Below are 26,534 nucleotides of genomic sequence, written 5' to 3'. Positions count from 1 at the left end.
TCGGTGCGGCAGAGACCCCGTGGGCTCTGGGGAAAGGGGCAGGCTGCTGCCTGAGGCTGGCGGGGCCCGAGACCCCCGGCAGCTAAAGCCGCCTGCTCCGGGCTCTGGGTGGCTGTGGACTTGGTGCAGCCAAGTCCACACCTACTTGGACTTGAATCTGGGCTGCGCTGAGTGTGGACAGCCATGGAACCTCTCCGTGGCGCACAGTGGGGCGCCAACAGTGCCTCCCTCCGGGGCTTCTGCAGGGAAGGGAGGAGGGGGTCCACGGAGGAGCTCGGTGCTGGGCCTCACCGAAGCCGCTTCCCCCGGAAAAAAACCCGTGCTTGCTCCGTGTCCCCCAGCAGACAGCCCTCGAGGAAGCGCCGTTCCCAGAGCGGACCATCCTGCGCCTGCAGAGCAACTCCGCGCGACGTCCCTCCTGTTCACTCCTTTTTCTGGGACTCTGAACTCCGGCCTCAGCACTGACTCTCCACAGTCTTTTCACCTTTCTACAAATAAAACCACTGTTCATCCTAGAGCAGCAGAGACTCAGCAGCAGGTCACATCAGATTTACTTTAACATGTATACCACATGTACTATGTATGTTCTATAACATATCACCTATGTTATGCATATATTATTATGTATGTATATTATATTATGTATATGTATTATATATGATATGCATAACACATGGAATATATTATATAATATACATAATATATGTAATATATAATACATACATTGGGGTGACAACATATAACAATTACTGAGGGTCCCAATATATAATACATAACATATGTTATATATACCGGGTGGCTCAGTCGGTTAAGAGTCTGACTCTTGATTTCGGCTCAGGTCGTGATCTCAGGGTCCTGGGATCGAGCCCGACAGCGGGCTCCGCGCTCAGTGGGGCGTCTGCTTGAGACTTTTCTCCCTCTCCCTTTGCCTCTCCCCGCCTGGCTCTCTCTCTCTCAGATAAATAGATAAATCATTTTTTGAAAATATATATATGGCGCTCACTTCGGTAGCATGTAGACTAGAACTGGAACGATCCAGAGAAGATTAGCATCGCCCCTTGGAATGACGGCAGGCAAATTTGTGAGGTGTTCCTTATTTAGAAAAACAAAAATACAGGTAAATTGAATATTTACTCAAAAATAAATCACAATATAATCAACAATACAAATTGAAAAAAAAAGAAAAACAAAAATAAATCGTAGATACGGTTGCCCACTTTTTATTTTATAAGCAGGGACTTTTTAAAATTAATACTTTCTTTTTAGAGCTGTTTTAGGTTGATGAGAGAGGAGAGTGGATAGTACAGAGCACCTGCTCCCCCTCTGTCCTACCCCTCATGTCCCCTTCTCACTCACGTACAGCATCGCTGCTGTACGTTTACGACAACGTTTGAGCCAATACGATATGCTCCCATTAGGGATCACTTCCGGTGCTGCCCACTCTATGCGTTTGGACAAATTGTATATGACACGTATACACCCTTACAGTACAACGCAGAGTATTTTCACTGCCCTAAAATTTCCCCCAGCCTCTCCATTATCCATCCATCCCTCTTTCCTGAGCCCTCGGCAACCCTGATCCTTTGGCTGTCTCCCTATTTTGCCTTGTCCAGGATGTCACGTGGTTGGAATCATACGGTGTGTATTCAGCTGCTCAGACCGGCTTCCCTCACTTAGCAGGGTGCACTGCAGAGTCCCGTAGGTCCTGTTAGTGAGGAATGATGCTCCACCATCTGGACACACTGTAGCTTGTCCATTCACCAAGTGAAAGACATCTCGGTTGCCTCCGTGTTTGATGATTATGCATAAAGCCCCTTTAGACATCCGTGTGCGGGTTTTCGTGTGGTCGTAAGTTTTCAACGCTTCTGCATAAATATCAAGGAACATGATTGCTGGTTTGCACGGTTAGAGGATGTTTTGTTTTGTAAGAAATCGCCAGTGGAATGAGGAATTATTTGCCATCTGTATATCGTTGGAGGAAAAGATATTTGTTCAAATCCTTTGCCCATTTTTAACATTTGAAAATCAATTTTAGCAAGGTCCCAGGAAATAAAGTTAATATATAAAAATCAATTGTATTTGTGTATACCAGTGACAAATAATTGGAAGTCAATGTTTTAAAACCAGTATCATTTATAATATCACCAAAACAAATGAAGTGCTTAGACATAAATCTAAAATCTGTGTAGGATCTGTTTACTCAAAGCTATAAAACACAAATGAAAAGAAACCAAGGAAGACCAAGTTGAATGAAAAAACAGACTGTATTTATGGATTGAAAGATTGAGTATTATTTAAAACATTCTTTTTTTTTAAGATTTTATTTATTTGATAGAGATCACAAGTAGACGGAGAGGCAGGCAGAGAGAGAGAGAGGAGGAAGCAGGCTCCCCGCTGAGCAGAGAGCCCAACACGGGGCTCGATCCCAGGACCCTGGGATCATGACCCGAGCCGAAGGCAGAGGCTTTAACCCCCTGAGCCACCCAGGCGCCCCAGAAAGATTGACTATTAAAGGCATAATTCTTCCCAAATTTATCTCTAAGTTTTCTAGACCAATTGAAAGACTAGTAGACCTTTGCATCGATCTCAACAAGCTGATACCAAACTGTATATGGGAAGGCAACCAGCTTTTGGGTGTATTGACTTTGTTTTGCTATTCTGAATCTTACTGATATCTTGTGTTTATCTTTATTATTTCATTCTTTCTGTTTGAGTCTAATTTGCTCCTTTTAAAAAGATTTATCTATTTATTTTAGAGAGAGAGACAAAGAGACAGAGAGACAGGAGGGGCATAGAGAGAATCCCAAGCAGACTCCCAGCTGTGCACAGAGACCCACACAGGGCTGGGTCCCTTGACCCTGAGATCGTGACCCAAGCCGAAATCAAGAGTCTGATGCCTAACCGACTGAGCCACTTAAGCGTCCCAATTTGCTCCTTTTTTTTTTTTTTTTAAAGTTCTTAAGAAACCGCAGTGAGAAGCCCATAGTATAGCTTTGAGATCTTTTGAGAGGAAAGACTTCTCATGGCATGAGAAGTGGAGACGAGTGGACCCTCCTTCTACAAGCACAGAAGTGACATCACTAACCACTCCAGAACCCACAATATGTCAACAGCTGGGCTGGTTACTTTCAGTTCCCTTGTCCCAGAAGTTCTAATGTCTGCTCTCCACGGCGTCTCCGCAGTATTGGTCAGTGTCTGTATTTCTCATGACGGCACCAACAGCAGAAACTGAGGCTCCTGAACAAGGTGGCTGTGTTTACCCGGGTAGAAAGACTGAGATTAGAACCCGATCATAACTAGTATTTACTGAGTGCCTCGTCCGTGCCAGCACTGTGCTCAGTCCCTGGGGTCATGTGGTGAAGGACAGCAAGGAGGTCTCTGCCCCCAGAAACTTTGCAGCTCCTGCGGGAGAGGGCGCAGAACATGCGAGGACATTGACGTGTATCGTGCCGTCGAGTAAATGATCCCACAACATCAACTCCGCTCTCTGCTTCCCAGGTTTACTTTGACGCCGTGGATCGCTTTACAAGAAAGCTCTCGGATAATTCCTTGGTTTTCAACATTAGGATCCATGATGTGAACGATCATGCACCCCAGTTTCCTGAGAAGGAATTCAACAACAGTGTTAAGGAGAACCACATGGCAGGTGAGCGAGACCGGGGCGCAAGGGCTTCCTCTCCCCGCGGGTCCTCTCTGGTCCCCCTGCTTCGATGCTGGTGTGGTGCCCGATCCTCCTTGTCCTTAGGAAGAAATGTTACTGTTCACAGACCGAGGGTGGCAGGCTCTGGTTTTGAGCAGAATGCTTGGAGGTCTGTAGGTGTCATTTTGTATTGGCAATAAAATGAGATGGAAATTGTGTCTGTTGCAAGAGCTGCTATGTGAAGGCCAGTCTCAAATAAGTCAGATGCACTGAGGGAGAAAGGCAGAGTGGAACGGTGCTTTCCTGGATAGCTCTGTAAACTTCTCTCCTGGAAAATGGCAATGAGATGACATCTCAAGTTTCTGAGCTGCAGAGTCTGTGAGTCTTTAAACCCAAACCAGTCTCACTAGAATGTGCATCTACTTTCATAACAGAAAAGCATTATTTATTTCACAAAATAGGCTTCAGAAAATTTGGAAAAATTCCAAGAAATTAAGACAGAACTAGAAAGTATATTTAAACTTCCAATTAGAGGTAAGTACCATCCACGTCTTAGTTTATATTCTTTCAGTATTTTTCTTTGAATTTTATATGTGTGTGCGTGTACACACACTATGTATTTATCTATGTGTATATATTCTCCAATTTTAGATATAATTACATATGCATTTTTCATCTTTATCAGAGTACAAAATGTATATGAGTATATATGAAATATTTACAAATGTGCAGGTGTTTTTTCATACTTGTATCGTTATGAAGTTTCTTTTCTAAACGGGCAAATTTACTGTTTGTAACCTAACCGTGTACCCCCTCAGCATCCGATTATGTAATATTTTATTTCATGGATGTGCTTAAGGTTTTTTAACTAATCTCCTATTGTTAGACATTTATGCGCTATTTCCACTTTTTGTTATCTTCACGGAATATGCTTCAGTGAACATCTTTGAGCTAAATCTGTGTCCACTGAAGCATTACTCACTGGTCATAATTTAGAAGAGTAGAGTGGCTGGTTCTGACTGCGCGCACAGTTGAAGGGTTCCGTTTTCCTCACCCACCGGCAACATCTGAGGGCACCTGGCGCAGGGCTCGTCTTTGATCATTAAATGCTCGCACGTTTGTCCACTTCTGTGTATCGAACAGATACATGGTTCCTTTCTTTGTCCATTTCTGTTTGTGTGCTTCTCATTTTTCTTCTTGATTTTAACCTCATTCGGTATTAAAAATGTTTATGTCTGCCATATATATTTTAAATATGTTTTCCTGGTTTATCATTTCTTTCTAAATTTCGTCTACATAGTTCTTTTTGGCACACACTTAAAAATCTGTGTGCTCTGTCAGTGCTCTCCTTTACGTCTTCTGCATTTGCAATCATGATTAGAAAGTTCTCGTGACTACTTAGGGGCGCCTGGGTGGCTCAGTCGGTTAAGCATCTGTCTTTGGCTCGGGTCATGATCCCAGGGTCCTGCGTCTGAGTCCCATGTTGGGCTTTCTGCTCAGCAGGGGTCTGCTTCTCCCCCTCCCGCGCGCTCTCTCTCAAGTAAATAAATAAAATCTTAAAAAAAAGAGAAAGTTCTTTTGACTCTTCGAATATCCCTCTTTATTTTTTTTATAGCATGTCCACAGTTTGATTTTATATTTAAATATTTAATCCATTCTGGTGGATGTCTCAATGCCATTTAGCAAAGAATCATCATTCCATTGGTTTGTCAGGCTGCTTTTGGTCGATAGTAAACGTTAAAACAATTCTTTCCAGGTCAACCTATCTTCAAGATGTTAACAGTTGATTTGGATGAAGAAAATACTCCAAACTCTCAAGTCCTTGACTTCCTTATCTCTCAAACGCCATCACCGAAAGAAAGCGGCTTCCAGACTGACCCTATTGGCGGAGAAATGCAGCTGTCAGGATGCTTAGATTATGAGGTTATGTGGAATTTATTATTTTGAAAAAATGAGGTGTGTTCTTGATCTCGGAGCCCAGACTTAAGATTTATGTTTGTAGCGGGAAACCCCCTGTGGCTGGCCTTGCTATTGAATTTGCGATAATACATTATTACTTTATTAATACCTCCCTTTGCTGTGTGGAGGGCTTGACCGTCTTGTCCTTCCCACCTAGACTGCTCCGCGGTTTACGCTGCTCGTTGGAGCGAAGGATCTGGGAGAACCTCCGTTGACATCCACGGCCACGGTGCATGTGAACGTGCAAGAAGGCAACAACCACCGGCCACGTCCACCCCGGAGAACGTAAGGCACCTGGGCGGCCTGACACCCTGACCCCGAGTCCCCGGCTCAGCTCCGCTGAGGGAATCCTCCGTAGCCCCCAGGATACACGTCGCTCTCCAGGATCACTCACACTAGAGGGAGGCGTCCCCCGTCCTGATGGAGAGTCATTGAGTGACAGACTTGCGAGCTCACGTGTCCTTTTACTGTTTTGAGCCGAGTACTGTGCTCGGATCGCTCACGTGCGCGCCTTCGTCTGGCATTGCTGGGACTCGCACGTGATGTGGGTCTTACAGACGGGGACGCCGGGCACCGGGGAGAGAGGGACTCCGGGCTCGCGCGGCAGGGAGGTCTCTCAGGTCCGCACTACTGCCCAGGGACGGGGAGTTCGTTGTCGCTGGGTCAGGGTCTGCTGCCCGGTGCTCTGCAGGATGTTGGGCAGCAGCCCTGACCTCTGCCCACTAGATGCCAGGGGCACCTCCCAGTCATGAGAGCCCCAAATGTCTGCTGCCATTGCCCAGCATCCCCTGGAGGGCAGGCTCGCCGCTGGGGTGAGAAGCTAGACCTGAGCTTTTCATACAACATCTGGAGTTCTGGAATAGGGAAGATGTTTATATAGGGCTCCACGCGGGATTTCCCACGCTGCCAGTCCCCGTGCTTGAAAGCACTGGAACCCATCGCTGCGGATCATTTGGAAATGCCGCATCCCTTCAGGTCGGCAAGATTGCTAAAAACGCTCAGGACTGGTTTCCTAGTTCATGTTTTTTGCTCTTTCATTTGCATTTTTTAAAAGAAAAATATCCATTTTACTTCTTTCTCCTGACCTCTCTCAGTGAGACCTTTCCCAACAACCGAGTTCAATCCCCAACACAACACCCCACCTACAGTCCCTACCCAACGCGCACGCACACGCACACACACACACACACACACACACACACTCATCTGCTCCCTGGGGATGGCGTTTTGTGGATCCCGCTCCCACACCTAAGATAGAATCTGGCACGTTGGAGCCTTTGTTGAATATTGATAAATGCTACGAACAATTATTTTCAAAAAGTGTCACTTGAAGAAAAAAATTTTAAATCTGTATACCCACGGGGTGCCTCGGTGGCTCAGTCGGTTAAGTGTCCAACTCATAATCTCAGCTCACATCTTGATCTCGGGGTCGTGAGTTCGAGCCTCACACTGGGCTCCATTCTGGGTGTGGAGCTTACTTTAAAAAAAAAAATCTTAAAAAAATTATACAGAAGAGCTGAAATGTTTTCAAATGAAAACACTTTGCCAAACAGTACAGAATAACTAGAACATATTGAACCTTGTTTTGAAATCCTTCTCTGGCTTAGTAAAAAGCTCCACCCTCAAGACCAAGGGTTGGGAAAATAAGCCTGTTTCCACGTACGTGTCGACGAGAAATTATCTCGTCACCGAGAGCACTAACAAACTACAGATCTACATATGTTAGAAAAACGATTGTCCTCATCTGAGCCACCATAGGAGTTCTATTCGAGAAGAGCTAGGTTTTTTAGCAGCATAAACTTGGACGTCCGTTATGATGTTAAAGATTCTTGGGAAAACAGCGCATCGAGTTGGAGTTCAGAGGAGTTTGAAAGCTGCTCAGCTGTAGACACGAGTCACCGGGAGAAGGAAGAGAGGCTCGTGGGGTGGGTGGGATCAGGTCGAGCTTGCGATCGCTCGAGGTCAAGTTCCAGAGCAAGGGAAGTAACATTTCCACGTTCCTGGGCGGAGGGCTTACGTTCTCTTTCCTGCTTTCTTTTTCAACTGTGTGTCTCTGCCTCCACGGCACGGGCACGACGGTCGCCTCCCCCAGCACAGGATTCACATTTCCGAAGGCCGCACAAGCCCGAGTGTGTCACGTCTCCCGTCCGAGATGGGGACTTGCCCTGTACGTCAGCCTGGAGAGTAAGATTTCACATACTGAATGGCAACGAAGAGGGACATTTTAACATTCTGACGGACCCCGAGACCAATGAAGGGATTTTAAATGTGATCAAGGTAAGGCCGTCGGGGCTGGGGCCGGTGCCGGGGCTCTCTTCGCAGGAGTCCCGGGAGCGAGGTGGGAGCTGGCGCTGGGGGCCGCCTGCTGGGTGCCAAGCACGTGAGCTGGGGTGTGTTGTGTATCCAGTGGCGCCCAGTGAGGAGGGCAGGCTGGGTCAGGACCGCCAGCTGCCCCAGGCCCTTGGCCCTTCTGCCTTCGTGGCTCCTCCCACAAAAATAATACCAATACTGAAAATTACTTTTACATGGTGCCAAGTTCTTCAACATTTAATTTTTTTCTGTTTGAGGAAAAATGGATTTATATATAGAATTATGTAGGCAAAATAGATTTATGTAGATTAAAGTAAAAATTTTTAAGACATTTTCTCTCATCCTGAGAGTTCATGTTTTTCCTTCGGAGTCTAAAAGCCATTCCAAGGTGTACATGGGCCCCTACAAGTCCTGTGGGCTCCTGGCACTTCACCTGGTGTGCCTAAGGACAAATTGGCCCTACAGAAAAGTAGTATTTTCTCCTTTCATCGACAAGGAACCAAAGCCCAGAGAGGTTGGGTTGTTTTCACGAAGTCACACAGCTGGAGGAGGGGTTCTGACCAAGGTCGTCACTCCACTGCTCTCAGCTAGACCCTGGAGTGACCGGTGCTCCTGGGTCGGGTGGGCGAGTCAACCCGGGGATCAGGTTCAAAGACAGGCCTGGGTCAGAGGGTCAAGGGTGGGGCCTGGGCTCCTGCCTGTCGCAGGAACAGGGTGCTGGGCGACGCCTGTGGGCCCCAGCCGTGCTGTGAACAGCCAGGCTCTGGGGAGCTCCGTGCCAGATGCCGGGACGGAATATCTCACATATTCCTAGCTGTTCAGTCCTTTTAAGCCACTGTCCACTTTGCACCCTGAGCAACTGTGATCATTAATTTCTGTATTTCCTTAAGCTCCTGTGGTTTTTTTTTCTTTTTTTGCAGCTGAGTTGCCACATTAATGTTTCATTAGGTTATGGTTTTTGTTGCATTTTTCATTACTCTCTGATGGATGGTGGCTCTTTTCAACCCAGAGAGGGGGAGGAAAATAAAAACCCAAAAAACAGAACTCTGTAAGTGATTTGAAATTGGGCCGGCAACTGCCTTTTGATCATTACCAAAGACAGCGTCAATAATACATGAAATGCAAAGCCACACGCTGGGGTGCGCGCGCGGCCCCATGCGGAGCGTCCTCCCCAGGGAAGCAGCAGGTGCTCCCGAAACCCTGTCTCTGGGTCCCACAGCCCTTGGATTATGAAACGCGCCCTGCATGAAGCCTCGTCATCGCCGTGGAGAACGAGGAGCTGCTCTTCCCCTGCGAGGGGGGCCGAGTCCGGGGGCCCGGGGGGGTGGCGGCCAGCGCCACTGTGAGCGTGCAGGTGACGGACGCCAACGGCCCGCCAGCCTTTCACCCCCGGAGCGTCAGCGTCAGCGAGGTCGACGGCGCCGGGCCTGGAATTCAGCTGGGAGTTTTCAGGGCTACAGATCCAGACAGGGCGGCCGCCCGATAAGGTGAGAAGAGAGGAACGGGGAGGGGGTCGTTTAAACAGAACCAGCCAGGTACCTGCGGGAGTTCCTGTTGGACGCCTGCCCTGTGGCGGGCGGGTGAGGTTGACGCCACCAGTTATGAAAACAGCAGAAGCCACCAGGAGGAGGCCCGCTGGCCCACGTGCAGAGCCTCCTTCCCCCTGCAGCTGCCTCGGATCACTCCCCCCCCCCCCCCCGGCCCACAGAGGAGTGCACGCATTCATGTCCCCTCGCACTTAGCACACATCGCTTTTATACGGTTTCCTTCTACTAAAATAATTTATGTGTTTCTAGGTCCCTTTTTACCAAAGGGCAGCCCTCTGGCTTCTGGGCAACAGAAATTTTGTTTTCTTTCTTTTTTTTTTTTAAATTTAATTGTGGTAAAATATATTTAACACAAAGTTTACCATTCTAGCCATTTTTAAGTGTATAGTTCAGGGGCATTAAGCACATTCATGTTGTGCAATCATCCCCACCATCTGTCTTCAGAACTTCTTGGTATTATAAAACTGAAACTGTCCTCCGCATTAAACAAGACCCCCCTCCTCATTTCTCTTCCCCAGACATAAGTAACCACCATGCTCGTTTCTGTCTTTGTGGATCTGATTACTCGAAGTGCTTTGCAGAAGTGAATCGTACCGTATTTGTCTTTCTGTGATCGCGTATTTCACTGAGCATGGCGTCCTCCAGGCTCGTCCACGTGGTCGTGTGCTGCAGATGCAGACCTTCTTTCCTTTTCAAGACTGAATAATATTCTGTGGTCTGCACAGCCCGTACTGTGCTCACCTGCTCACCTGAGGGCACACACTTAGGTTGCTCAGTGTTTTGCCATAGACTTGCCATAATCCCTAGGAAGATGGTGGAGTGGGAAGCACCAGGACTGTCTCTCCACCCAGACCACTGCACCAGAAGAATCTGTCTCACGTACCTAGTTTGGAACTCTGGAGTCTGTTGAAAGCTTGCAGCTGTCAGAGAAACGCTTGGGTGGTAAATTGCAGTTAATTTTGGTCAATTATGGTTCTGAGCACAATAGCAGTGATGTATCCCTACCCTCAGCTGGTGGCCGGCAGCTGTGCACCTGTTCCTGGAATGGCCCAACGTAGTTTGCAGGAGCCAGAGTGGGCAAAAACCCTCTGTCCCCGAAATACCAGGGATCTGTGCACTGCTTGCTGTCTGCTGCAAAGAGGAAGGCAGCCATGGGCTTCGCCCCTCCCCCAACGTGGCAGACCCCCTCCCCCACCAGCTGAAGTGGCTCCAGGGGATTGGATGGACAGATGCCATCATTCTCCCCTCTTCCTTGCTTGCTTTTTCCTATTTCAGGGGCCAGACATTGAAGTCTTGGACATTCCACAACAACCACATGTATGAGGAAAATCAGAGAGTGGCCAGTGTGCCCAGGAAAGGGTCAGGAAAGGCCTGAGAGGACATTAAGTTGAGAGGCTGATCCTCAGCACAGAGACATCCTGTGATGGTCCAATGAACAAACAAAAATAAAATAAATAAAAACAATAAGGAAAAACAAAAAACCCTGGGAAGGGGGAGAATCTGATCCCCAGAGGTCCCACGTTAGAGCCAAATGCCTAGTGTTCAAGGAAAAAAAAAAACACAAGGCACACAATGAAACAGGAAAGTGAGGCCCATTCAAAGGAAAAACAATAGATCGTCAGAAACCGTCCCTGAAAAATACCTGATGGCAGATCGGTTAGACGGAGGCTTTCAAACAACAGCCTTAAAAATGCTCAAAGACCTAAAGGAGGACACGGAGAAAGCCCCGAAATGGTGTGTGAACGAAATGGAAATGCCAGTAAGGAGACAGAACACCTAACAAGAAAGGAGAAGAGTGATGAACGGCTCACTGCCAGAATTACTTCATACGTAAATGGATTAAACTCTTTAATCAAAAGACAGAGACTGGCAGAACTTTATACATTCCAGTCCATGACTTCTGCTAGAGATTCACTTGAAGATCCAAATACACAAACAGGTCACCTGACACCATATGCAAATATGAACTCAAAATGGATCCAACAGTAAGACCAAAAACATTAAACCATTTGAAGGAAGCACAGGGCAATGGCGTCATGACACTGGGCTTGGCAATGAGTTCTTGGATGTGGCACCAAAGACAGACAACAAAGGACAAAAATGTCAAATTGGACCTCATGAAAATCAAAACATTTTGTGCATGAAAAGGCACTATTATGGAGTACAAAGGCAACGCACAGGATGGGAGAATATATTTGCAAGTCCTATAAGTGAGAAGGGGCTAATTCCAGAAGGTATTGAGAACTCCTGAAACGCAACACCAGAGGAGCACCAGCAACCTGATCTAAAAGCGGACACAGGACTTGAACAGATGCTTCTCCAACCAGCACATGAGAGATGCGCAACATCACTAGGCAGCAGGGAAATGCAAATCAAAGTCCAGCTCACACCCATTTAGGATGGTGACTACCAAAAAACCGGAAATCAAGTGTGGGCAAGGATGTGGAGAGGCTGGAACCATTGTGCATGGTTGGCAGGGATATAAGTTGGTGCAGCCACTGTGGGAAACAGTACAGTAGTTCCTCAAAAAAATTCAAGGTAGGACACCCTAAGATCCATCGTGTCCACTGCTGGGTATGGACACGCCCAAAGAAGTGAAAGCAGAGGCTCAGAGAGATAGTTGTACGCCCCTGTTCTAGCTGCATTATTCACGATAGCTAAAATGCCAAAGCCACCCAAGCGTCCACCAAAGGATGAACAGATAAGCCCAGCGTGGTATATACGTGTGACAGAATGTTATTCAGCCCTGAAAAGCGAGGACGGTCTTCGGTACACCACAGCGGGGATGAACCTGCAGGCATTGTGCTAAGTGAAATCAGCCGGTCGCAAAAGACAAATTCTGTACGAGTCCACTTACGATTTCCCATTTTAGTTGTGATAGGATCTGTGTCTGCTGTGATACATTTCGATTTGCCTTTTGATGTCACTTTTAATTTTAAAAGTTGCATGTGTTTCCTTCTATAAGGTACAAACTGGCTTACGACCCGGCCAGTTGGGTGACCGTTGATGAGCTCTCAGGAACAGTTACCACCACGCAGCAAATCGACCGAGAATCCCCTTACGTAAATGACAGCTTTTACACAATCATCGTACAGGCTGTTGACGATGGTAAGTGATTATCCAAAATTAGGGAAGGGGGGACGTGTGTTTCCTTGCTTCCTGAGGGGAAATAACACTAGTGAGAGGCTCTCCGCACAACTAGGAAAAATAAATAAAATACTTTTTAGCACCATGCATCCATCCTGGCAACTACTCTTCGTGATAATTTTTGAAATGGCAAACCAAGGACCAGTGCCGTGGGGAGGGGGGCGGGATGCATTCAGAAGAGACGATTTAGCCAGCGAGGAAGCCGCCAGCAGACCCGATGTCTGTTTCATCCCTCCATAAAACAACTCTGTAGCTCTTCCTCAAAGCTGGTGTGTGTGGTAAATGTTTAGCACAGTTTCCCTGTACTTGGAATGGCTTATCGGCTCTGGTAAATGTGACTGCGTGGGACAAATTTGTCATAAACCAGGGTGTGCAGCGCTCTGAGCGGGTTACAACAGTTTTCTCTATGATCTCCTAAGGCTGGACTTTGAAACCTGCCCAAGGACAGAGTTGAATAAACAGCAACTCTCAAATAACTTTAATAATTGTGTTTAAGGAAGTCTCTGAGTTCAAGCCCAGGTGTTAAGGGAAATGTAGGTGTATGTCCCATTTGTATGAGGTTGTAGATGATGTGTGTAGATGTTGTACGTAGATGTATGTAGATGATATTGCAGATGTTGCATGATGTCGTAGCAGAATGTTGGTTAGGAAGATGTTAAGTCTGTGTTCCTAATCAGTCTGAGGTGGGGAGACAGCAAGGTGGGGGGGTCCATCTTCCAGGGAGCTGAAGGAACAACGTGGTGGGTCCAGAGTACCCACTGCCCAGTGTTCCCTAATGGTTAACACATTGCAAGACTGTCGTGTCTGGTGACAACCGGGACTCGGATAGGGACACAGCCAAAGGCCGAACATCTCCATCATCATGTCACACCCATTTCACTCCTGCCCCACTCCCTTCTTTACATCTGGCATGACTCACTGGGAAAAACGAATGATTCCATTTTCTACCTGGTTCTACAAATGATCTGAGGTGGCAAGTGTTTTGCTAATGTACCCTTCCCAGGTACTCTGAATTTTCAGAAAAGCAGGAGAACAGAGCAAGCACCTAGAGGAGCGTCTATGACCTTGAAAGGGAAGTGGTTTCAGTGCAATGACTCCTTTCCTGGGAGGATGACACTGCCCATTCTCCGGGGGTATGTGCACATCCAGAGGTCTCTGTAAATTAACAAGCAACCCCTCCTGGAACTCCGTGTCCAGGCCTCCCGCCACAGACCGGGACGGGGACCCTGCGGCTTTTCCTGTCTGACGCCAACGACAACGCCCCCGCTCTCCATCCCCGTTCTCGATACGTGGAGGTCTGTGAGTCTGCACTGAATGAGATCCTCCTTCTCCAGGCCGAGGATGCCGACCCGGAGCCCTATGCCGACCCCTTTACGTTTGAATTGGACAATTCGTGGGAAAGTGCAAGAGACACATGGAAACTGGGGGAAAATCGGGGTGAGTATTTGTATTGGTTGGGGATAAAGCACTGAAAATAACCTGACTCTAACCAACCCAGGAAAGTAATAATAATAATAAAAAGTTGGCTTTTGTAACTGAGGAAGATGCCAGCTAAGCCAAGCCTGTGTTCTAGCACAGCCGGGTCTGTGCTCGAGGGACGTTCCTGGAAGATGTTTGTTCTGTGGCTCTGCCTTTCCCTGGGTCCCTTCATTCCCAGGCAGGCTCTCCTCTGGGTGGCAGGTGGCTGCTGGGAGTCCCCGGGACTCACCCGAGTGCTTGGCAAGGGTATTTATATCACTGTGTGGCTTCGGTCAGCTGCCCCACCAGTAATTGTGGGCTGGGGTTGGGAAGGCAGATATGCTGATTGGCTGGTTCTTGTTGGGCTCTGGGCTTCGCATCTCCTGACCTGCATGGGCTGAGAGGTCAGGAACTAGGGGCTCTCCCAAAGAAGACCTGGGGTGCTGTTTCCAGGAGCAGCCACGGGTATCTGCTGTCAACATTCTCCTTGGAGCCTCTATCAGTGTGTCCGTAGAATGTACCCTATTTTGTAGATGAAACTGTGAGCTCATGTTTACAGTTCCCAGACCCGGAGTGTGTAGTAAACCATTGAACTTTGCCCCAAATGAGCTCTGGCCTTTGCCCTCGGCTTCTGGAAGATGAGCTCTAGGCCTTTGGGATGTCTTGCCTGAAAGGAATGCCTTTGTTTACTTTGGGCTTGTGCCCATCAGATACAGACGTGATTTAGGGTGGGGGCTCTGGGTCACGTGGGCCTCCGCTGATCTCCAGCAACACTGGGGACCGAGGTCAGCCGTTGGATGGCCAAGCAGAGTCACACGACCGAGTCTGGTTGAAGACCCTGCACACACGGCTCAGGGGAGCTTCCCGGGCTGGCAGTGCTCCACGCATGTGGTCACTTACTGACGTGGGAGGTGCCCCGTCCCGACTCTGCCGGAGAACGGAGAGCTCGGAGTCTGGTGCTTCTCTGGATTCTGCCCCACGTGCTTCTTCCCTTGGCCAGTTTTAATCCATATCCTGTTGCTGTGTTGGATCATAACTGGGACTGCACAGCCTTCAGTGAGTCCTACGGTCCTTCTAGAGCACTTCCAAACCTGAGCACGGTCTTGAGAACCCCTGGACGGGGAGCTGGTCTCAGGCAGCAGTGAGGGTGGTGGTGGCACCTTGTCCCTCCAACTTTGAACTCAGCGAACTTCTGTACAGAGCCGCGGCGCACGGGAGGGACTTAGTCGATCTCTGTTGTGTAGATATAAGCAAAGGAGCAGCGTCCACTTCCCTTCTGCAGGTCGGTCCGTCGAACTGTTAATGCTGAGAAGCCTCCCGCCCGGTAATTACTCAGTGCCACTGTTCATCAGAGACAAACAGGGACGTTCCCAGAAGCAGACTGTCCACGTAAGGGTCTGTTCCTGTCCCCGCAGAGGCACGTGTGTGGAACCCTCAGTTGTGGTCACAGGAACCGGGCTCCTCATGGGCGCCCTGGCCCCAGCCTGTGCCTCGCTCGTCATGCTGGCAGGTCAGTGGTCTGCAGGGCCTGTCCTGGGGAGGCGGCTCTTCTCCCCAGCCTCCCAGCAGTGCACAGTCCTCTGGGGCAGGGAGCAAAACATGGCAGAGATCAGTGGGATACCTTGAGAATGACCCCTCGGCTCACCAGAGTCTCAGACTCAGATCAGACGTCCCCAACCTGGTCGGACACGCTGCCTGCCTGGCGAAAGCAGCTTCTAGGAATTTAGTAGGCAGCAGTTTACTGAAAGAATGAATGAACGAACCGACCCAGGAAAATAATAACAATAATAATAATAAACTGGCTTTTGTAACTGAGGGAGATGCCAGCTAAGCCTGTGTTCTAGCAGAGCTGGGTCTGGGTGCGCAAGGGACGTCCCTTGAATGAGCCCCACGAATGAACACTGTGGTTCGCAGAAATGGGGGGGGGGCAGCGATGGGCTTGGAGGCCACGAATGAGGAAGCTCGGTTCTCAAATAAACGATAGGATTTTATTGGTCACGTGGTATTGATCAATTCAACCAATAGTTACCCGGCACTGACGTGTGCCCCAACCCTCACTATCACATAGCTACGGAGATGACCACCACCCAGTTGACCTTGTCTGTTCATGGCTGAGCTCCGAGTCATCAGAACGAGGTCCTGTTCCAACCTCTATTGAGCACGAGGTGCCCGGCTCATTTTCCCGCTCCGTCCCATTGTAGCCGCTCTGCTGTGCCTGCCGCGATGCTGTTTTGTGTCCGAAGTCAGGCCCAGAGGCTCCAAGGAAGGCCAGCAGACTCTGATCACGTATAATGACGAGAACAAACCCATTTCAGCGCAGGTAGTGGGAACTAGCGTGTCGTGTTTCCGGACGGTGATGTCCGTCATCCCCAGGCGTGTTTTCCCACCTGCCGAGCCCCCGTCACTTCCTCACACTCACTCATATTCAAGTAGCAAATGGGAAAAAGATTCCCATGAAAACTGTCCAACTCAGCTAAATTGAATTATTATTTTAGGTCATAATGAGGGGGTGATTCTGCCCCCGCCCAGGGGATGTTTGGCAACGTCTAGAGACTGTTTTGGTGGTGGCTTGGTTGGGGTGGGAAGACATGGCTTTGGCTTCTAGTGGAAGCAGAGAGGCCCAGGGAGCTGCCGAGCGCCCCCCTGTGCCCAGGACGGCCTCACCACAGAGAAGGGTCTGGCCCAATGTGCCCAGAGTGCTACGGTGGGGAAGCCTTGCTTAGGAGGAGATGGGGTCCGCCAGCGGACTGGCTCTAGATGGAAGCATGTCAGGCTCACTAAGGAAACGCGGAGCCCACCCTACCTCCCTTGCCCGGCGGAGGCTGGGCACAGAGCTCGCTGGTCTGGCGGGGACGAGACCCGGACTCCGCTGCCCATTAGCTGCAGCTCGTTGAGGGAGACCCTCACCGCCACATCCTCCCCTGCCACCCAGAGAGGATAAAACTCAACCGACAGATGGGCTGTGCACCAAAGACCACGCGCCCGGGAAAGCTCCCGCCCTCCCCCGGACACAAGGTGGTCAGCGGGTAACTGATGGCTTTCAAGCCGCTCCTGCGGACGCTGACCCTGCCGCGTGTCCTCACGGCAGCCCTGGGCTGGGGTCAGCCGGGCAGCCAGGGGAGGGCACCGTGAGCCGGAACCAAGCGTAGCTGGTCTAACACTGAAAGCCAAAGAAATGTCCAAAGGGAGCACCGTCTTTCCTGCGCGGAGGATGCAGGGGCTCACCTTGCTGCTGCCTTAGATCGCCAGCCACGATTTTCTCCCGGAAGGACGAGACATGTTCTAAGATGCCTTTGAGAAGAGACAGTGCAGTTGACTTTGGCGTTGGGCCGGAGTAGGCAGACAGGGAGATATTCTAGAGAGCGCCTGCAGTTGGGAGGAGCCGGGCTGCACCGAGACCCTCAGGTCCTTCTTGCGTTTTCTCTTTCTTCCTGGCGTGACGGAAGGGAAGGGACAGCCTTGGGACACGGTAGGGGCGTGCGTGCCTGTGCGCCCACGCAGGCCTGCGTGGAGCCCTTCCCGGTGTGGGGTCGAGGAGGCAGGAGGTACGCTCCAAACTCTCCAAACTGCTGGACCCCCAGAAGAATCCCCACCCCCGCAGCGACAGCCGCACTTCACTGTTCTGATTTGTTTGTGTCGTTCTGAGGAGACCGTCTGGACAGACCGTCTGGACAAACAGCCGCGCTCCGCGAGCCCTGGGAAGCTTCACTCTGCTCGGGTGCTCAGTCATCCAGGGACAGGGACAAGGCTCCCGGGCCCGGGCTGAGCTCAGCCTCCCGTGTGGGGCCGTGGCTGAGGCAGCCGAGCTTGGAGCAGTCCGGTGGGGACGTGGCCTCCCCGAGCAGCGTCCGTGGGCACAGCTGCAGCAGAAGAGGTGGTGATGATGCCCGGAGCTGTTCTCGTCAGCCAGGCGCCCACTGGCCGTGTCCTGGGGCGGAGGAAGCTGCTAGAAAAGCAGAGGGTGTGGAAGGGAAGCCTGGTCCTTGCAGGGCGGGGGACAGGCAGGCTGGGGGGCCTCTGGCGGCAAGATGGTGCTGGTCAAGGACCAGCTGTGAGGGGATGAGAGAGACTTCCCGTGTCCCCTCCTTGTCCCAAGATGTTGTCCCTTTGTCTCCTACTCGCAGCTCAGAATGTGTCCCTGCTTCTACCATCATATCTTTGGGGTGCTGAGGCCTGGGATCCAGCAAACCTGGGTTTGGACTCCAAAACTGTGGCTTATCAGACACAGAAGCTAATGAACCCTTGGTTTTCACATGTAAAGAGGTTAATATCGCGCGTGCTCTCTCTCTCAGGTTTATTGGACAATTTAATCAATTAATATGAAAACTTTAGCACAGGCGAGGGCATTGCCAGGCACTCAGTGAAAGTGGCTGCCGATATTAGTGTTATTAATGGTACTTACTAGTTTATGTCTTCGCAGCCACTGGTAGGTGAGGCCATTTCAAAGTGTACACGCCTCTGCAGTCATCCATCTCACGTGAACACTCCACGCACACACGCACGCTCAGGGGCGTTCTGCGCTTGTGGTAGGACTCACCTCCTCCAAGATGCTGTTGCTGATCCCACCACTTTGTCGTGTCCGCAAGACCGCATAGACGCCCCCTCCGAGAAGAGGAACCCAGCCCCAGCAACGCTTGGGTCCTTGGGGATGTGTGTCGACTGAAGAATGAACAAGACAGTGTACAGCACCGCCCGACCCTGGGGACTGTGAGAGCGTCGCCCCAGCCTCGGGAGATGATGAGCCGTAGATTCTGAGACCCTCTCAAGACCGGGGTCTTTTCCCCATCACGGGCCACGAGACACGGAACAAGAAACTCCACCTCCTGACCAGCAATTCCAAAGGAGTCCAGATTCTGGGCAGAATGGGTGTATTTTCCCGGGTCTGGACGTTCTCTGTGATGGTGGGGAGACGTGTTTGGGATGTCATTTCTTGGTCTCTGCTTTCATTCCTGCTCTGTGATTTCAATGTTGTCATATTTCTTTCCGTGTGTGTCCCACAGGGAAGGCCAGATGTCAGGGACCAGGTGCCAGTCCTGGTGCTCAACGCAGCTGAGGCCGGGGCCAAGCTGGGCACTAAGGTGAGCACGGCCTGTTTGCTAGACGGAGATATGGCTTTGCGGGGCGTTCCCACGGCAGCGAACAGCGACCTCCCAATATGCACGAGGTCCTTGGGCAAGGCTGCTCCGTGCCTGCCTGCACCCAGCCTCACCTGCAAAGCCCCGTGACTCCATGCACCCCAAAAGGTCAACAGCATCGGATGCCCCCGTGCCCCAATTTCAGTCTGGCTGGTCACTGTCGTGACTTTCTGCCTCGTGCTATGCCACCGTGCTAGTGTACTTTTTACCGTATTTCTTTCTCAAAATCAACCTTGGTCCAAATAAAGTACATTTCTTTAAATAAGGCATTCTGTATTTCAACAGCAAACAAACAAACAAACAAAAAAACAGTTTCGGGGCACCTGGGTGGCTCAGTGGGTTAAAGCCTCTGCCTTCGGCTCAGGTCATGATCCCGGGGTCCTGGGATTGAGCCCCGCATCGGGCTTTCTGCTCAGCGGGGATCCTGCTTCCCCCTCTCTCTCTGCCTGCCTCTCTGCCTGCTTGTCATCTCTGTCTGTCAAATAAATAAATAAAATCTTGAAAAAAAAAGAAAAAGTTTCACTGGTATGAAGAGCAGAGAGGGAAGAGAAAAATGGACACGAGAGAAATAAAGCCCAGTAACTCTGGGTGGAGGAAGCCGCCTGCTGCAGGCTCAGGGTCCCGGAGGGAGGCAGAGATAGGAAAGCCGTGCTGGTTCCCACACCCCCGGCCCCGCATGCCACCAGCCTGTGGATGAGGAGTCAGAAGGGGAGTCATTTTCTCACCATGCAATTTAATGTCATTTAAGCCTGTGTTCTCAAACTGGTTAAGCCTTCCCTTCTCTACGGGGTAGATGAGCCCACTGCGGAAAACAGCGACGTAATCCAGGGCTGCCATAAATTACCGAGCAGCTGCCTGGCTGGGGGTGAGCAGGGGCAGGTCCGGCAGGCATTCCGCCCAACAATCCGTGCTCCCGGGGGAGGACTGCCCTTTCTTTCCCGCGCTCGGACACTGTGCGCTGGGCTGGCGGTGCTCCCTCCAGAGGCCTCCAGAGGCCAGAGCAGTAGCTCCCTGTAAGCCTGAGGACAGCTCTGCTTTACGGAGTGTGCCCTGGGGGTGTGCACCCTGCAAGGACCATCCCGCGGACACTTCGCCAGAGCCCCTGGGGGAGGGCAGTCGGCTTTCTCCATCTGCATCTGCGGGGGACGAGACCAGGGCCTCTGGTTCCCGTCTCTCCGTGTGTCTGCTCCCTTCGCCGCGTCCCGCAGGCAGAAACTGCCCCCGTGGTTCCCGGGCACCGGCGCCGCCACGCGCACACCTCCCGAAGTGAAGGCGGCCGTGCCTCGTCGGGTAACCCGTTTTAAAACCTGCTCAAAGCCTGAAGTCTCTTCCGCCGCGGTTACGATCCCCTGTCTGCTTTATTCTCTTTGAAATTCTGCTTCGTTATCCAAAGGCCTCATAAACTAGGACGCCCAAAGCAGAAATGGCCAACAGCCCCCGCCTTCATTTGTCTGCGCCACTGGCCTGGTCTCACGCACGCGCTCCCCCGTGCTCAGGCTTCGACAGTATCGCGGGGGGACGCTGGAGTCCCCTCCTACGGTCACCGCTGGCCACGCGCTTTGTTTCAAGAGTCTCCTCGTGCATCTCCCCGCCTCCCCTCTTCCCCTCGCATTCTCCCTCTGGTCATAGCACCAGCGTCTATGGGCAGAGGAGCGTAGAGCAAGGGAGAGGGGAGGAAGGACGCACACGCGTTATCTTCTGAGTAAGCGAGCATCTCCCCCGGGATCTACAGGACACGCTACCACCGGCAGCGAGAGCACTGGACCAGGAGTACTTGGTCTCAGGGACCCCAGCACATTACGGACGTTCACTTCCTCTTGCCGTAAGCCCCCTAATGATTGACAGTTGGTTCCCTCGAGGGGTGGCCCTTCTAGAAGATTCTGTGATACCAGTGGAACAAATACCAGTCAATGGAAACCTCATTTCTCTAACTAGCTAAGGTTATTGTTGGTGGTTAAAATGTTATTTGACAGTCCTGATCACATATGATGCTTTTTAGAACGCCCACAAATAAATACATGTTTTCCGTGTCCAGCTGAGGGTGTCTGGGTCATCTGTAAGGTTATAAGCACGCCGCTTTGGCTCCGCATTCCAGTCCCGTCTTTGGTTGCGAAAGCCCAGGAGGTCCACTTGGTGCCGTGGGCGACCCTGAGCCCCGACACCCTCCTGCATCATGTCTTCATACACTCTTTGCACGAATTCTAGAACTATCGCTATGCTATGAAAGATGATTTTTCTGGGGGATGCCTGGCTGACTCTGCCGGGAATGCCTGTGACTCTTGATCTCAGGACCGTGTTCAGTCCCTACGTTGGCTGTGGGTCCTACTTTAAAACGTAAAATAAAACAAAATCTTTAAAAAGTAAAATGATTTTTTTCTGAAATAATTCGGCTTGTAAGAAGTTGTAAAAACAGGTCAGACTCCCTGTGTACCCTTCCCGCAGCTTCCCCCGAGGATAACGTAACCGTAACACTCGATCAAAACCAGAAAACCCACCTTGGCCTAACACAATTAAGAGAGGTTTCAAATAGAGACCTTATCTGGACCGCCCCAGTATAAGTAGGTAGGACTTTAGCAAAAAATGTACTTTTTTGGGACGATTACTAAAAGAGATATTCAAGGTTCAAAAAAAGCTACAATGTTTGTGATGAAACCTCTAAAAAAGAATTCAAGATCTCTATAATTTCATTACCTTTCCTCGGGCTGTGTTTGAGCTAAGATAAAAATGTGGTGTTCTCTTTTGCACAAAGATGATGTCATGAACCCACCTTTGAAAGGGTTTGTGCATTCATAAATGTATCCCTTTGGCCCTGGTAGGGCTGCCATTGTGGGCACAGATGGACCCAGGCCGTCACATGGGGCCCTGTGCTGGTTTAAAGCTCTGTGTTCACCATCTTGAAAGTCTTAATATTTGGACAAGTGGTCCCACATGTTTAAATTTTGCACTGGGGTCCTGCAAATTATGTCGCTGGTTTTGGGTCCTAGGGATCATGAATGTACCTCATTCACAAATGTTGAGGTTGTGCCCAGGGCACCAAGTGGGCCTTGCTGGACTTTTGGGACCAAAGATGGGACTTGAAAATCTCCTATTTTCAAACTCCATCCCCATCAAGCAACCGAAAAGCTTTCCCATGGATTTTTGCTACGGATGGCTATGCTCACTAGAATTATGATTCCTTTAGTGCAGAAATTAAAAGCACTATGACGGCAAGAATTTCTAGTCATATGTCTGCATCCTTGGGTGATTTATATAAAACCAGTACCATTCCTATCCTTATTACTTTGTTTTATTTATTTATGTATTTTTCATCCTCTTTAAATTAAAGGGTTGTGACATGCTTTTTGAGCCAAGAGGAGTGAGAAACAAGTATTCTACTCTTGTAAGTACAGATGAAGGTGTTACTATGGAAAGGGTTGCCTTACCCTGCTAACGACTGTGGGAAGCCCTGAAAATTAGAAATTTGAAAAAATATGCCCAACATAAAAATAAAGTAAAAGGAGGCGTCAGTGTGGAAAAATGAATTATAAGTCATTAAAAAACACACATCGAGACTTGGAAGCATAGGGTTTTCAGTCCCTGGCAAATTCCTTTTGTTGCTGAGTCACTACGAACTTGACCAAGGCCTGAACAGTCCTCTGTGTTCTTCGCAAGCTTACAGGAGTTTGGAGCTAAAGGGGCCCCAGAGACCCTCTGGTCCATTTTGTTCCTCAACCTTTTTAAGCAGCCGGATTCTTCTGCTCACATGAGATCCTGGGAAGAGCGCCATTATAAGTAAAACAGGTAAGAGCTGCTTCTTATTAGTATCGTGTTGAGCACAGAGACGTAATATACACCCACCCCCAAAGCCATCAGTAGAATCAGGGGTTCTGCTGGAAATAAAACAGAAGTCGGGTGTTGTGGATGTAGTTCGCAAAATCATGTTAGCTTAGCATCGAATCCACTGCCACGCATTGTTGTAAATCGGTTGTTAAAATACCAAGAAAATTTGGATTTCTGCCAAGGAACAGTTTCCAATGTGAAGTTTTTAGGTGGCTCCACTTATAATACCAAGATTTCGATTTAGCAAACAGGAGATGGAAAACCCCTTGAACTCATTTCATAAAAGCAAATTATGAAGTTTCTGCTTTTATTAACAAGTTGGGGGGGGCTCAATTAAAAAGATGTAAACCATTTTCCACTATATTAAAAGCCTGCTGGCTGGTTCCACTCGGCCCCCCTTCACCCCCAAAAGCCACGGCAATGGAAGGTCTGGCGATGACACCTGCGGGGCCTCCGCTCCCTCCCTCCCAACACACACACAGGAGAGGTGTGCATGCTGTCCTTGGCCTGACTCCTCCCCTGGGACGGCCCTGTCCACAGCAGCAGAGGGTACCGACCTGGGGAGCCAGAAGGGGGCTCCTCAGTGGTGCTGGGACTTGGCTTACTTGCTTCGCAGGTTTTCCAGGACACTGTGGTGCCCAGAGGATGCCTGGACGCGAGGGCACGGACGGTGACAGAAACCCTGAGTCAGGTGGGAAGGGCATCCCTCTGCCCCTGCATCAGCTGTGGGTTCTGCTCCTGCCTCTGACTTGAGGCCCAGGGCCCTGTTTTGTGAGGTCGGGTGATGCTTCTGCTGGCCCCTCCCCTTGGCTGTTAGAATGATGCCCCATGTGACACCGTGGCCCCAGGAACGTGAGCCTGGCCCTCTGCAGTCACAGCCTGCGGCCTCCCCCGTGTCAGGCCCCAGAGTGGGGGCTGTAGGTCTCCGGAAGGCCTGAGGCCGCAGGGAGTCTGGTCGCTCCCCAGCCCTACAGACAAGAGTACAGACACTCTCCAAGTCTAGAGGCAAAACCACACTGTCCAGCCTCTTCTGGGAAGGGGCCCCGCACCCTACAGCGTGTGGCCCGAGAGCAGCGTCTGCCCGCGTCTCCCTAAGCTGACGCAGCCCCTGTGAGGGCAAGGTCGTGTCACAAGACTGCGCGGCACGTGGTGGCGGAAGACCGGACGCCAGAGCAGGAAACGTGGGCCCAGGGACGTTGCTCCAGGTGGTCAAGCGACAAGGACGCAGAACCAAGGCCGGGCTTGGCAGGCTCATGGCAGACCCCGGCCCCTCGAACGACCACCCCCATCTCGGAAGGACATGTAGACCCCCCAACCCCCCATCGGTGAAGGAGTTCTCAGCGCGCTGCCCGCCGGGGATGCCGCTGGGCACCGACGCATCGAGCAGCCGCACAGACACGGCTGACCCGCGCTCACACGGGGCTGCGCCGCGTGGACTGTGTGGACGCGGACGAAGGTCCACACCCAGCGGGGAGGCCCCGTCCCCCTCCACCCGCCTGAGGAGAAAAGCGCAGAGGAAAGGCTGGGCTCTTTGCCCTCGAGACTTCCAGCGTCGGGGCGGGGGCCCGTGCTGGACCCCGACCTCCCGCCTCCGGAATCGCTGACCCTGTCGTCGGCCTCAGGGGTCTGCAGCCGAGCCTACAGCCCCAGCTCCAGCACATTCCCCCCAGCTCCACGCGCCCCGGGTCCCTCGTGGATCACGGACTCGGCTGGGGCGGAGGCCCCTGTGGGTCCCGCAGGGCCGCGGCCAGAGCCCGCGTCCTCTCCTCCCGCCCGCACCCCTGCGTCCCCGCCACGCGGTGAGCGCAGCTCCGGAGCGAGCAGACGCCCGCGGGGGCCTACCCGTGGACACGCAGGGCCCAACGCCGAGTTTCGGAGGGGCTCCTGGGGTCCGAGGGCGCTGGGGGCAGCGGGCTGGGAGCTCGGGGACCCGGGTGCTCCCCAGGGCTCTTCCTCTTTGGCCTTTGGCCGACTTTCCGCCCTCTCCCTCCTGGCGCTCTGGGCCCTCGGGTTCTGCCCGTCCTCGGGCCCTCGGTGAGCTCAGCCCCTCGGGACGGCCGGTGGGCGACAGCCGGGAACGCTCTGGCCCCGCCGCCCCGCCTGGGCCGCCGGCCGGTTCCCACCGCACCGCCTCCCGGTGTCGCAGAGTGAGCAGGTGAAGACCGTTAACCTGGCCGGTCCGTCCCACAAGCGCTTCCTGGGTCCCTCAGACCAGAGAAAGCCGGAAAGTCCTCGCGGAGGAATGACCTGGGTCCTGAAGGGTGAGCGGGAGTTTGCTCAGCGGAGGCCGGCCGGTGCGGGGGTCGTTCGAGGGGAAGGGACAGCGGGTGCGAGTGCCCGGAGGGGACACGTCAGGGCAGGGTGATGGAGGGGCCACCCACGAGCACCGCAGGCGGGAGCGGGTGGGGGCAGGGCGAGGTGGCCGTCGCTCCCTCCCCGGAAGCAGCTGCGAGGTCGGGGCTGTCTCCCCTCCGCGGGGCGCCCTTCGCTCCTGAGCCGGTGGAAACGTCTGTGACCGCGGGGGACGGAGAACGGCCGCCGTACCGCGCATCGGGGTCGCACCAGTGGGGCCTCGAGAGGACGGGTCGGTGCGGAAGGACCCAGCACTTACCTCCCCTTTCCCTGGCTTTTCTTCAGGAGCTCCGCGGCCTGGACGCGCTCGCAGGTGACCCTGGGGACCCGCAGGTGACCCTGGGGACCCGACGACGCACGTGTCTGCGGAGGAGGGAGAGCGTGAAGGAGCAGGAAGCCTCCGCGCTCTTGCCCTCTCAGAGCCCGACCCGGACCCCTGGGCTTCACACGCTGCTGCGCGAGGAAACGCGTTCTGAGTCGGGTGGTCCTTCCTAAACAAGCGGGTTTTGGGGGAGTGGACTGATTCGTGGAAGGACTTTCCTCTCCCCCACCCTCCTCTTCCTCCTTCTTAAATCCCTCCTCGCCCTAACACGAGGGCTTGGATTAAATGCCCTGATATTTTCAGAGCAGACGTCTTGAATCAAAGCAAAACAGAAGGTCATGATTGTGTGTGTGTGTGAATTTGTAGAGAAATCTTAATTTAATTGTGTAATACTTTGTTTCTATGAGCAGCCCTGCTCTGAGGGGAATAAAATGATAACTTAGAGACTACACAGCAATTTGGTAACAACAGGTAATACTGGGGAAAATGAAAATGGATTGCTCTTAGTAATTACATACATTTCTGTAATTATGATTCTGCTTCAGTTTAAGTAAGAAAATAGATGCATAGGGAAATGTCTTTTGTAATATTTGTGATCAGTTTTTTAGTAGTTGTCAAGAAATAAATATTGATTCCTTTTCACTTTTGAGTAAATAAATATGTTATAAGACAAATTATAATGTGTAACACTTTATATTTTTAAAATTTATTTTATTTTATTTATTTATTTGACCGAGAGAGAGAGAGAGATCACATTTAGGCAGAGCAGCAGGCAGAGAGAGAGGGGGAAGCAGGCTCCCTGATGAGCAGAGAGCCCAATGTGGGTCTCGATTCCGGGACTCCAA

At 51.2% G+C, this 26,534-nt stretch overlaps 1 protein-coding gene across 1 annotated transcript in view; it reads left to right on the top strand.

Moving 5' to 3' along the window:
* The window catches only part of CDH26 (cadherin 26), a gene marked incomplete at both ends in the record, with an annotated part of 39,335 nt that extends 14,282 nt beyond the window's left edge, over positions 1 to 25,053 (top strand). Inside the window, 16 exon segments of the mRNA XM_080814720.1 lie at positions 3,499 to 3,646; positions 5,397 to 5,563; positions 5,757 to 5,868; positions 5,871 to 5,884; positions 7,692 to 7,740; positions 7,743 to 7,876; positions 9,129 to 9,155; positions 9,159 to 9,387; positions 9,390 to 9,396; positions 12,422 to 12,564; positions 13,801 to 14,040; positions 15,344 to 15,571; positions 16,263 to 16,381; positions 19,062 to 19,139; positions 20,405 to 20,486; positions 24,566 to 25,053. Coding sequence (XP_080670846.1) covers positions 3,499 to 3,646; positions 5,397 to 5,563; positions 5,757 to 5,868; positions 5,871 to 5,884; positions 7,692 to 7,740; positions 7,743 to 7,876; positions 9,129 to 9,155; positions 9,159 to 9,387; positions 9,390 to 9,396; positions 12,422 to 12,564; positions 13,801 to 14,040; positions 15,344 to 15,571; positions 16,263 to 16,381; positions 19,062 to 19,139; positions 20,405 to 20,486; positions 24,566 to 25,053 — 2,265 coding nt within the window.
* Between the last annotated feature and the right edge of the window lie 1,481 nt (positions 25,054 to 26,534).

This window comes from Martes martes, assembly GCF_963455335.1.
Source record: "Martes martes genome assembly, chromosome: 9".
NCBI lineage: Eukaryota > Metazoa > Chordata > Mammalia > Carnivora > Mustelidae > Martes > Martes martes.
The sequence above is the reverse complement of the archived record's forward strand: the minus strand, read 5'-3'. Positions and strand labels throughout refer to the sequence as shown.